The 12,990-nt window shown below is 49.3% G+C and overlaps 1 protein-coding gene across 1 annotated transcript; it reads right to left on the reverse strand.

The window, feature by feature from the left end:
• Positions 1–3,828: 3,828 nt before the first annotated feature.
• Positions 3,829–7,746, reverse strand: Ly6m (lymphocyte antigen 6 family member M). Its single transcript, NM_001432171.1, has 3 exons — positions 7,657–7,746; positions 6,775–6,873; positions 3,829–6,126 (listed from the first exon to the last, which is right to left on the reverse strand). Exons 1-3 carry the CDS (start codon positions 7,706–7,708, stop codon positions 5,942–5,944), a joined length of 336 nt encoding a protein of 111 aa, NP_001419100.1. The 5' UTR covers positions 7,709–7,746; the 3' UTR covers positions 3,829–5,941.
• Positions 7,747–12,990: the final 5,244 nt, after the last annotated feature.

The raw sequence follows: 12,990 nt of genomic DNA on the forward strand, positions 1-12,990 counted from the left end.
GGCAGGCAAGGTGCTGGAGGAGCCAAGAGTTCTACATCTGATCCGCAGGCAGCAGGAGACTGTGCCATACTGGGCATAACTTGTGCATATATAAGACTTCAAAGCTCATCTCCACAGTGATACACTTCCTCCAACAAGGCAACACACACGCCAACGAGGCCACACCTCCTAATAGTGCAGGTCCCTGTGGGCCAAGCATTCACACACATGGATCTATGGGGGACCATACCTATTCAAACCACCACAGGGTGGCTCATGACTGTAACTTCAGAAGGCTAAGACAGAAAGATTCTCTAAAGCTCCAGGCCATCCTGAGCTTTGTCATAAATTCCAGGTCAATTGAGACTCTGTCTCCAAAAAACAAATCTAAATAATGAAATGAATGAGCCCTAAACCTATGTAAGGGCATTTACTTACCTCTCTGGATGGGATGCTCTGGGGCCTAAAGAAGGACATGTTAGGAATGATCTGGTTAACGGCACTGAGCTGCAGACATTCTTATCCTTGCTGCCTTGGCCTTCTCCCAGGCCAGTCTGAAAACATGACACTCCAGTCGGGACATTGACGAGAACAACCCAGAGGAGGAATTTGATGAGGAAAGTGTAATGTGAACACTTGCCCCAGGTATTGAGGATCCTGACACAGAGCAGCCAGTGAAATCGAACGTTTTGTCAGAGATCTTTTTAAAAATAAACAAAATATCGATCTCCCCTCTGCCAACTTGTGAGCCAATCAAACTCTTTTCAAAAGTACAGACATGAGGAACCAGTCCTTCCCCTGTGGGCTGCCCTGTACCTGTTAATGATATCTGAAGGGCTGGTGACAATAGTTAGGCTTGAGTACTAGAGGTAAAAAACAAAACAAAACAAAAAACAAAAAAAAAAAAAACCACAGCTTTAGTTGAGATTCCAGAGATATGCATTTCCTCACCAAACATACAGTACTCTTAATGTATTACCTGAGGTGTCGAAACCAGGCTCCAGGAAGGGAGGATGGGGGGAGGGGCTGGGGGGAGACAGAGTCCTCAAGACAGTTCCAGCACATATAAGAGATGAGTGACAGAGAGTTGAAGTTGTAACTTCAGCTCAGGAGTCCATGTTTGGAGCTTGGGGAAGAATTGTCTTAAGAGCCGCTCAGCCTGGTACTGTGACTTTTGCTGTCCTCTTCCCATTGCTCAGGAGACCTTGTGCTACAAGCCTCTGGTGACAGGTGCTACAATGTCCATGACAGACTGCCCTCTGCAGATATGGCAGGCTGGGTTCACCTGAATATTTCACATGGGTCATACCTGGGTCAAAGACACTTCCCAGACGTTGCTCTCTTTCTTCCTGCTGCCAGCCTGTGCTCTCCCATCCCCCAGGGAAGACGGGATGATACACTGCATCCTGAATGTGCTCAATGAATAAGGGGATCAAGACAGAAACAACAGTCACCAGAGAGAGACTACACTACTCCCAAATAGGCTATCCAAGATGGTGACGAGGTTGTATTCTGACCTGTAGGGCTTAGAAGAAGCCAAGAGAAACCTCTGTGCTCCCTGTAACGACTAAAACAAAACAAACTGAAGACCAGGCAGTCAGTCTTCAGCAGTCCTTCCTTCTGTCTCGACTCTGGCAAATTGTAGGGTGCCCACAGACTTATCAGCCTACGTATAACAGGGTGCAGGACCTCAACTCTTCTTGACATCTCTGGATAGCTGAAAAATGGTTTTTGTATGAATGGGTTTGCTTCTCTGCATTTAGGAGCAGTTTCAGAACAGTAAAGCAGAAAGGGTTCTCATTTCCTCTCCCCCAAGTATCTTGGACTAAACTCATGTTGCAGATTTAAGAAGGAGCAAATCTTATTCCTGAGCCTGTGGGTGAATCGCTGCTGTTGGACCTTCTCGGGAACTTACAATGCTGGAGGACTAGGCCATTCCATTCCAAATTCTCACCCATCTTACATCTCAACCTCTTAGCTTTCACCTTATCTATCAGGCTGAGATGCAAATAGCGACTGTGCCCACACAGGGAGTTTGCTCAATTGGTTTCTGTGCTGCCTGGACCCTCATCCAGGTTCCCTCCTCCCTATGAGCTCCAGAAGGTGCTGCGTGCTTTCCACATCCCAGAGATGCCCCTTGACATGATTTTGAGTATTCGAGGTCATTAGATGTGGGAAGACTGTCAGCGTTTTCAGAGTCTCTGGCTCATAAATGCCCTAAAGACATTTGTTTGCAGCATCCACGAAAGAGCTTCCATGGTTGCCCTGGAGAGGCAGAGGCGAGAGTTCAGTGGCAGCATTTGCTTTGGGGCTGCAGTGAAGTCTTGTAGCTGTAAGCGTCCTCTAAGATTGCCTTGCAGAAACCTGATCGCATTTGAAGAATGACTGCTCAGAAGCCTTTTGTTCTCTATAAAATGTTGATCAGCAGTGTCAGTGCCTGTAAAATCTGAATCTAGCCAAGCCCAACTGTTTATGTGCCCACATTTTTGCTGAGAACAGTAGGCCAGGCACTGAGTGGTGTACCAGGGAAAGAGGGAGTCTTACTGCCAACCTAAGCTACTGGAAGTTATGTGTGCATAAGGAGCCAAATTATTTTGGTAATGTCAAATGTAGACAAATGCTGGTGGCAAGACAAGGACTGGTCGAGGTGCAGTGCCACCCATTCTGTAGGTCAGACACCAGGAAGTGTGGAAACACTCAGTGGGACTATTGCTCAAAATCATGTCAAAGGGAATCTCTGGGATGTGGAAAGCACACAGCACCTTCTGGAGCTCATAAAGAGGAGGGAACCTGGATGAGGGTCCAGGCAGCACAGAAACCAATTTAGTAAACTCCCTGTGTGGGCAGTAAACGGAGTGACGTAGGGGTGTGTGGGGGTGTCCTTGCCTATCTCTTTTCAAATACATCCAACAGACCCAGTGCCCAGATGCCCTGACATCAGGACATTTGGGTCTACAATGTCTTGATGTTGTGACAGTGTGAATACACCCATTCTATTCCTTACTTTGGTTTGAGGTTCAGTAACTGACAAGAGCAAGCCAACATGTAAAGTGGGCCTTAGATTAGGTGACTTTGCCCAAATCCAGGAGAAATTGGGTATAAAAGCCAGTATCCTCATAGTTTCTGCACAGAAGTCCGGTAATGAAACAAATGTATTAAAAGCCCAAAGGACTATGGCTTTATGGCTTTTATACAAATGACCTAAATTGTGCCTTAACAGCCCCATTAAGTGTAGCAGGCAGTGGAATAATGCAAGAAGTGCCCAAAGAGGACACGGCCATCAACCTGACAGTGTACGTCCAGCCCAGTGTCCATGCTAGAGGATGGGAGAAGACATTTCAAACAGCAAATGACGGCATGAGTTTGGCAATCAGAAGGCCTTCATCCTAAGAACCCTCAGAAGTTGCTTTAAAAATGATTATAGATAAGATAAGGAACAGGAAATTCAGAATGGAGAAATCAATTTTGCTGACTCACATAGATACTGGTTGACAAGAGAGGGACAGTCTGGACAGAAGCCAGGCAGTGACTGATGGCAGCTTGCTCAGATGACGGCAGCAGCCCAAGTGAGCTCCTCTCCTTGGACTGGGGAGGGCCGTCTGCAGTGAAAGATCCCTTTGGCCTGCAGTGTCTGACCAGCATCACCAGTGTTAACCCTCTAATCCATAGCTCCTCACCCCGTGTACACCCAGGGTAGTCAGTGAGCCCGACCCAGCTCTGGTCCTCGTGGCTTCCATTAATCGGCAAAGTGGTGCTGCGAAGATCTTATCAGTAGTTGGAAAACAGTGTCATAACAAAAAATAACAGATTATCACACAATTTTATAAATCAGACAAAATGAGACTATAGCATAGTTTATTCGTTTATTTAGAAACTATCTCTTATATCCCAGGTTGGCCTCATGTGGCTTCAACCTTGCTATCAGCCAAAGATGTCCTTGATCTTCTGACCCTCCTGCCTCCACTTCCAAGCGCTGGGGTTATAGATGGAGCCATAATGTTCCCTTGACATAGAGCTGAGATTGGGAGCCCGGAAATCATACACCACAAAGCAAGCGCTCTAGCATCTCAACTACATCTTGGGCCTTAATTTGTTGTCTCTACCTTTTTGACACAAAGCCTTGTGTTCTCATTTTACTGGTAAGCAAGTGGAAAGCCCAGAAAAATTAGTCTGTGCCTGAGGACATAGGAGTGAGTGGCGGCGGGGGTTGGCCCCTTCCAGGTTGGGTCTGAGGGATGCGAGCTGCAGCATGGAAAACCATTCTGTAGTGGATGCTTGAAGGATGGACACTGTAACAAAGTAAATTTTGTGGGACTTTTGGAACCTATGGAGCACCAGCCCCTGACCCAGTCTCCAGACCTCTGTGGCATCAGTGCTGGGCGTGGGAAGCTCACTGTGTCCCCAGCATATGCACACTACCAAGAAAGCCAGTGAGACCCTGGATTTTTGGAGAAGCGTGACTAACGAGATCCCTGCTCAATCAGTCCACTGACCCGGGGAGTTCAGAAGCCAGACAGGGCACTCATGGAAATCCCCACTTCGATAGTAACAAGGCCCCTCATGCAGCTCCACATGCTCTCTTGCATACCCTGTTCTCATCTGATGACTGTCCCTCTCTTGGGGTCCTCTACCAAGTTTTGGCTCCAAGCACCACTCTTCAGCAGAAGTCGGTTGTTCACCAGCTCTGCCCTTCCTAACCAGGAACAGCCAGGAGCAGCCCATCTGCCTCCATTAGCTAGTACCGCTCTTTGACACACTGAGGTGACAAGCAGGAGGTCACCTGAGTTCAGCCCTCTCTCCAGTCCCAGTGCACTGATCTGGTGCCTCACAGCACACCCTTGTGTAAGAAGGGGGGAACAGCATCACGTGGGTGCCTTTTGATCAGACCTAGATGAGGCATGATCTATGGAAAACACGACAGAAAGTACTTGGAATGGAACAAGGGCATGGAGTGACAGGCACAATGAGCTCACAGTGTTCTAAACATGGCTCTGAAGAGTTAGGGAGAATCCAGCCAATGGACTCACCCACCAAAACTGCCGCCAGCTTAGAATTTAGTTCCCAGATCTAATCTCTTCATCGGGACAAGGTGTTACCCAGGCTTTCAGATATGAAGAACAAGGCAGACACCCACTGAACGGGAGCAACTTCTCTATGATGGAGGGCATACAATCACTAGGACTGACTGATGGAGTCCTGGAGCTGGACCACAGGCAGAGAAGAGAGGAAACACTTCAGCCATCACTCACAGCTCGACAGTTCTGGGTTCTCTTGCTCTTTGCCCTAGAGTAGACTGGAGTTCACAGGGACCTTCTGAAGTCCTGATGAGATTGGTGTTGTCCCAGGATAGAATCCTCAAGCCCAACCCAGGGGTGAGGTTTGCTGGGGCTGAGGCTACACAGCTGACATCACAGGATGCAACAATCCTGCTGAAGGCAGACTGATCCACACCTTGTTCTAGCTAATCTGTGCCAGCATCTGCCCTTCCCCCACAGCCGGAAGGGAGGCCTCTCCATAGGGTTTGCACTTGCCAAACGTCTTTGAATTCAGGTTAAAGCAGCACATTTCGCTACTGGGTCACCAGTCAGCAGGTAATGACGTTCTGACGCTCAACTCTTTTGAAGTGGCAATGCACAGTCTCAGTTTCTCTTAGGTGTTAGTGGGAGACACTGGATGTGTGACAAAAGAAAGCCCCAAAACAGCTCATTGGACCTCCTGAGGGGCCTACCCCAGGCCCTAGTAACAGGATCAGGACCTTGACAGCGTCCTTGAACCAGCTCTTGGAGGCCAGCAGATGACCAGCTTGCAGACAAGAGTTCTGAATGTAGCGCTCTCCATCAGCCACACCGATGAGTTGGTCTCTTGGAATCCTTCTGATTGCAGTTAAAGACGTACCCCGCCTACACATTCCAGTCCCATGATGGCACCAGGCTTCTAACTCTGTAGCTTGTGAGCTGTGCACCTACTGGCTGAGATAGATATACAGGATGCCGAGGGTCAGCAGTCCCCAGCTGACACGGAGGCTCCTGCCACTGTTGCAGAGGTCTGTGTTGCAACAGAAGGACTTGGAGTTGTCTAGGGCCTGTTGACTGTCAGGGCAGGTATATGCACATGTTTTTGTTATGGTTGGTTGCTGGCCTGGCGGTGCTAGAAACAGAGAGCAGAGGGTCATTTACTGAGACCTATAAGACCCACTCCTGGCCCTGTCAACAAACCCAGGTCACCTGCACTCCCCAGTTCAAAAGGTCAGATAGCAAGATGTCAGTAGGGTCAAACTCAGGAGGAAACCAGGTTCAGGGCTCAGCATGTGGCCAGGATTAAGGCTTTGTATGTAACCAGGGTCAGGGTTCAGAGTCATGAAGACTGAGGCTCAGAGTGTGACCAGGGTCAAGGTTCAGAGTATGATGAGAATTGGACTTAACGTGAGACCCAAAATTCAGGCTCAGGAATATGACAAACCACTCCCCTAACCCCTCCTTTCCTTTTTGAGTAGCTAAGGCTCTCGGCAACAGTTACAATCACATGCTTCATGTGCCTGTAGTATATACAGTAGCTCATAGCTCACTTGGGACATCCCACCCACTCTTTCTAAGGCCCCCGTGTTGGTCTCATTTGAGTGGTCCAGGGAAGACTGGACACTCAAAACATTTTCCTGAACAATTGCAAGAAACTTTCAGGGCCACATCTGCCCAGCTTCCCCAATTCTACCAGCAAGCTTTGCCTTAGGCTGGTATCCCCAGGTGCCAGATGCAGGTTCTGTCCCCCGACCCGCCTACCTAGGACCAAGATACTCACTATGCCAGTTGATCAAGCAGTAGCGGCTTAAGCTGGGGCAAGATGTAGGCTTGTAGCAGTTCTCTCCAGTGCTGCACTCATGACACTGCAGCGCCTGGGCTGAGGAGACACAGCTGGGGTCAGAGACAGAGACACTCAAAAACCACAGCACACAGCATGGAACCCAGCTCTGAGGAAGGCACTTAACCATTAAGCAGCCCATTCCATTCTCCAACCACCCACGTGGACAGCCTCCCAGCAGCCTGGGAGCAGGACCCTGTCTCTGGGACTGAGAACCAAGGCTCTGAGCAGCCAGCACTCCATGCTGCTGGTCCTATGCCTCAGAACATCACCAGCAAAAATGATACTGATTCCACAAGGCTTTGTGAAAAGAGACAGCAAGTCGAGCAGGACAGCTAGGCTTAATGGAAAGGTGAGTAGGAGGCTCAGTGAGTAGAAACACTTGCTGCCAAGATTGAAGACCTGAGTTCAAATCTCCAAAATCCACAGTAGAAGAAAACCGGTTCCAACAAATTGCCTTTTGATTTCCACATGCACACTTTGGCATGATCACATGTACACACACACACACACACACACACACACACACACACACACACACACACAAACACAAAGGGGGAGGGGGAGGAGGGAAGGGAGACGGAGTAGAGAGGGAGAGAGAATATTAATGCAATATAAGAATTTTAAGGTGAGTGGAGGTATCCATGAAATGGCTCTGTGACTAGACTGTGGGGTCCCCAGCAAGTCCAGTTCCCTATGGCAGCATCTCCTCTAGACAGCAGGACCACATCATCTGGGGCAGACCCAGCCAGGTCATCCCACCCCTCGGAATGCCATCCAGGCACAGGATGCCCAGACAGGGGTACCCACTTCCTTGCTTACCCGAGGATCCCAGCAGGATCAGGGGCAACAACCAAAGCAGGTGAATTCTCATCTTGGGCAATGGGAACAAGCAGAGCTTGTCTCTATGTGCAGCCAGCACTGGACCAGCCTGTCTTTATATCCCTCTTGCTCTGGTGGGTGGGGCCTTGGTCCGTTTGTCACCCCTGACTACCTACATGTGTCACCTCTGGGTGTGTGGTTAGAAGGTAAATACCTCCAAGAATTCCTTATCCAGCGGTCCAAATCCTCTCCTGTACCCATCCCCCTAACCTTCCCCCGCATCCCCTTACCTCGCTCCCTACAAAGACTCCAACCCTGACTCCAGTGAGCTGTGCAGCTCTGATCTAGCCAGGCTTTCACTGAGGAAACATTGTCTGTTCCTTGCCCATCTTTAAAAAAATAAATAAATAAAAGTTCCAGGAAGGGTTGAAATGCCAGCAGAGGAGTCCCAGGTCAGAGAGCCCATAAGTGGGTATCCTCCCAAAGCTCCACTCCTTAGTGTGTAGATGGTGTTTTCCCGTCATGTCCTCCAGGCCCCTTTGGGTCCCTCAGCTCCTCCAATAAGCCCAGTGAGGTTACCCTCCATGGCCTGCAAGGAGGCAGAAAAGGAATCAATAGTGATGTTCACTCAATAAGCAGAAAAGAAAGGAGATACCATGGAGAACTGTGGGCTGGGGACACTTGGCGTTGGTGTGCTGGGGATGCTGGGGGCCAGTCAGTGGACTGGGGGTCCTGGGGGCCAGTGGACTGCGGGTGCTGGGGGACAGTGGACTGGGGTTGCTGGGGGACAGTGGACTGGGAGTTCTGGGGGACAGTCAGTGAACTGGAGGTGCTGGGGGCCAGTGGACTAGGGGTGCTGGGGGCCAGTGGACTGAGGGTGCTGGGGGACAGTCAATGGACTAGGGATGCTGGGGGACAGTGGGCTGGTAATGCTGGGGGCCAACGGACTAGGGGTGCTGGGGGCCAGTGGACTGGGGGTGCTGGGGGCCAGTGGACTAGGGGTGCTGGGGGTCAGTGGACTGAGGGTGCTGGGGGACAGTCAGTGGACTGGGGATGCTGGGGGACAGTGGGCTGGTAATGCTGGGGGCCAACGGACTAGGGGTGCTGGGGGGCCAGTGGACTGGGGGTGCTGGGAGCCAGTGGACTGAGGGTGCTGGGGGTCAGTGGACTGGGGGTGTTGGGGGCCAGTGGACTGGGGGCTCTGGGGGACAGTAGACTAAGAGTTCTGAGGGACAGTTGGTGAACTGGGGGTGCTGGGAGTCAGTGGACTGGGGATGCTGGGGGCCAGTGGACTGGGGGTGCTGGGGGCCAGTGGACTGGGGGTGCTGGGGGCCAGTGGACTGAGGGTGCTTGGGGCCAGTGGACTGAGGGTGCTGGGGGTCAGTGGAATGAGAGTGCTGGGAGTCAGTGGACTGGAGGTGCTGGGGGCCAGTGGACTGGGGGTGCCGAGCTTCCATGAGATGGGGATATTGGGGTCCAGTGAACTGGTGATACTGAGCATCAGCTGTCTGGGAACTTCGGAAGCAGCAGACTGGGATTGTGGGAGACGGGGATAGAAGGGGGGCCAGTGACCACTGGCTGACCATTGGTTGGACAGGACTCAGCTCTGGAAAGATATTCAAGAAAGAAGTTGGTCTTTCTTCCCAACTTAAAGCATTCTAGATATTCATTGTATCCCCTTACTATAACAAAGAAAGGGGGAACAGTCAGGTCACAATGGGAATTAGGGCTTCCCACCCACTAAGTGCTGTGTCTGCCCACTGCTAACAATTTTTCCCTGACAGACTCGAGACTCCAGGACAAGGAAAGCACCCTTCTATGCCACAGGCCCCTGTCTGACTCCCCTATGCACAGTAACAGCTATCACCCTCCTGAGGAACAAGCAGGCGAGTGACCATACCCATCCTAGCCTGTCATAGGCAGACACATTGGTCAGGACTCATAGGAAACCCAGATCTTGGCCATCAACCAGGCACGGCAGCCTCCTGCATCTGGAGCAGCATTCAAGAACACAAGAAGTGTCAGACCTCATAGCAATTCCCAGACAAAACAGTCTGCAGTTGAAGGCTGTGTGACCTCCGCCACTCCACTATCACGATTATCTTCTCTGAGCTAATGAGGACTCAGGGATCAGCCCAGTGAGGCACAAGTTTCCTGATAAGGAACTTGGGGAACACCTTGACCAGTCATAGCTGCCAGCTAAGAAGGCCTGTTTGTTGTCTTGGTCCACTAGACAACCTACACATAACAGTAGAAAGTCTTCATGTCTGTAGAACACCCGGAGCTGGGTACACTCTAAGCCTAGGACGTGTGGGTACACCGTCTCACCCTAAGGTTGATTACTAGAGAGGAATAAACTAAAGAGTTAGGCATGGGAAGATGACACTTGGACCCTAAATATCGTTTTGGAACCTTCACAGGAGTGAAGCAAAGAGCCGGGGAGAAGGTTCAGTCAGCAGAGTTTTGCATTTGCAAGCATGAGCACCTGAGTTTGATCCTCGGAATCCACGTGAAAAGCTGGGTGGGGTGAAATGTGTTTATAATTCCAGCATTAGGGAAGTGAAGATAAATGGCTTCCTGGGACTTGTGGGGTAGTTAGTCTAGCCTAGCCTACTTGGTGATCTCCAGGGCAGTGAGAAAACCTGCTCAAAGACAGAGAAACACACAACACACATACACCCCCACCACCCACACACACACACACACAGAGAGAGAGAGAGAGAGAGAGAGAGAGAGAGAGAGAGAGAGAGAGAGAGAGAGATTGGTTTACAAGACACACAACTGACCTTGGCCTCTAGTCTCCATAAAATATGCACTCACATGTTCATGTATACACAAATGTAAATACTGCAGAGAGAGAGAGAGAGAGAGAGAGAGAGAGAGAGAGAGAGAGAGAGAGAATGTTACAGGACATGCAACTGACTTTGGCCTCTAGTCTCCATAACTATGCACTCACATGTTCATGTACAAATGTGTAAGTACCACATGAACACACACATGCACGCACACAGAAGGAGAGAGAGAGAGAGAGAGAGAGAGAGAGAGAGAGAGAGAGAGAGAGAGAGGAAGCTGGAGGGTCAGAAGACAAGGTGTGCAAGCTGAGGACAGAAGCAAGAAGGGGGATACACCAGAGAAGCTCCTAGAAGCTGGAAGTAGGGCATCCATGTTGCCCTCCAGAAACAGAACTGTGTGGTTCTGCTGAGGAGGTGATTTTAACCCTGAGAACCACCACCTGACCTCAGCAGTGTAAGCAGTAAGGGCTTAGCATTGTTTCAGGCTGGTGGATTTGTGGTCTTAGCTGCCACAAGTGGCTAAGCCATCAGGCGTCCACTTGGCAAAGGGACCAGTGAGAAGTGGACCAGCTCTGAGATTCTCCCTTGTGGGGGAGTCAAGCTGATGACAGAGGGCAGGGTCCCCACAGAGAGTTAAGCTCGGCCATAGAATGGATGACAGAGACCGTCCAGCTTCCATCCCTACTTTCGGAGGCCCCATGCCAGCCTCAGACTTCCCCAAGTGTTACACCCAGTGTAGCAAGTTTGTTTTTAATAAAATGTTATTATGGTGGTAAAATACACACATCAACCCTGCCTTTGTAGCTACTTTAAACTGTTGGGCGGCAGTAGGCACATTAATGTTGAGCCACCATCACCGTCCGTTCATCCACAGATCTTTCTCCAAATCTCCAGTCTGAAATTGTCACCATTAAACACTGAAACCCCACCATCTTTTCCAGACTATCCCACTTTCTTTCTCTATGGACTTAACTCTTCCAGGGACCTCTCAAGGATTTCAGGTAGCCCATGCAAACTTTGAACTACGTAGCCAAGGGTGGTCTTGAATGTCTGATCTTCCTGCCTCTACCTCCCCAGTGTTGAATCACTGGAAGATACCATCATGACCAATTTATACAGAACTGTCATCAAACTCATAGCCTTGCTCATGCCAAGGGGTGGACTCTATCCACTGAGCCACATCCCAGCACAGTTCTTTTATCTTTTTGCAGCCTGCCTGGCTTGTTTTATTCAACAGGACTCTCTTTTCTCCCTCCTGCAGCAGCTCCTGCGTTCACATCTGTTCTGATGGTATGTTACCAGGTACTCAAGTGTTTAACATCATTACATCATCTGGCTGTGTAGTTCCTTTAAGGTGTACCTTCTTGGCCTACAGTTAATTCTTCTGATCTGCTTCTGTCTGTCAAGGCAGCCCTCTGGGCTCCCTTTTGCCTATAATTTTCTGCACTCTTTCTTTTTCTGTCCATTCACTTTTAACCTGTTTGTATCTCTGTATCTGAAGAGAATTTTGGGTCAGGGGGTGTGGTTTAGTAGTAAAGACTTGTCTAACATGCACAAGGTCCAGGATTTGACACCAGCACAAATGATGACAGATAGATAGATAGATAGATAGATAGATAGATAGATAGATAGATAGATAGATAGATAAAAGATAGTAGAGGCTAGACCAGTTATTCCCCATTCAGTCTCTCATGTTGAGATGACCACTAACCATAAAATTGTTTTTGTTGCTACTTCATAACTGTAATTTTGCTACAGTTGTGAATCATAATGTAAATATTTTTGGAGACAGAGGTTCTCCAAAAAGGTCACTACCCACAAGTTGAGAACTGCTGTAATAGACGACAGACATATAGATAGACAGATAGACAGATAAGGTGAGTCTCTTGCAGGCAGTGCATAGTTGGGACATTTATTAAGCAAATTCTGCCAACTCCCATCTCTTTTTTACAAAATGTATGGTATGCACGTGTATATGAGCTGCGCACACAGAGGCTGATGTCAAGAGTCAATCAGTCTCCACCTGACTCTCTGAGGCAGGGCTCTCAACTGGACCCAGAGCTCACTGATACATCTTGTCTGGCCAGCTTGCTCCACGAATCCAGTCTCTGCCTTCCAAGTGCTGGGATTTCAGATGGACCCTGCTCAGGAGATCTGAACTCAGCTCCTCAAAGATACTTGAGAAGCACATTGTCCTCTGAGCCATCTTCCCAGCCCAGTCTTTGTTGACTGAGGAGTTTGACAGTGGTGCCTATTGATAATGAGTTTACATGGTTTGTTTTGTGATTTGCTTTCTAAGAACCTTCTCATTTTTGTCCCACATCTCCTGATGAGAGTTGTCTTTCTGTGTAGCTGACTTTCACAGTGATGCTCACATAAGCACATGGTGTCGCAAATCCTTGTGGTTACATCAAATGTTGTGAGCATCAAATTCACTCAATTTCAACAGCATGTAAAACCCTTCTCCCTTAGGAGGGGTCTATCCTCAGCCCATTCCAGTTATCCATGTAAAACCCTTCTCCCTTAGGAGAGGGTCTATCCT

This window comes from Rattus norvegicus, chromosome 7, assembly GCF_021556685.1.
Source record: "Rattus norvegicus strain SHRSP/BbbUtx chromosome 7, alternate assembly SHRSP_T2T, whole genome shotgun sequence".
In the NCBI taxonomy this organism is placed as follows: domain Eukaryota; kingdom Metazoa; phylum Chordata; class Mammalia; order Rodentia; family Muridae; genus Rattus; species Rattus norvegicus.

Bases quoted from the DNA above. Each gene is read 5' to 3' on its own strand.
- Ly6m (NM_001432171.1), bottom strand. From the start codon at position 7,708: ATGAGAATTCACCTGCTTTGGTTGTTGCCCCTGATCCTGCTGGGATCC. The intron at 6,874-7,656 runs GTAAGCAAGGAA...GTGTCTCCTCAG, and splicing joins GATCCTGCTGGGATCCTCGG to CCCAGGCGCTGCAGTGTCAT. The intron at 6,127-6,774 runs GTGAGTATCTTG...CTCTGTTTCTAG, and splicing joins CTGCTTGATCAACTGGCATA to CACCGCCAGGCCAGCAACCA.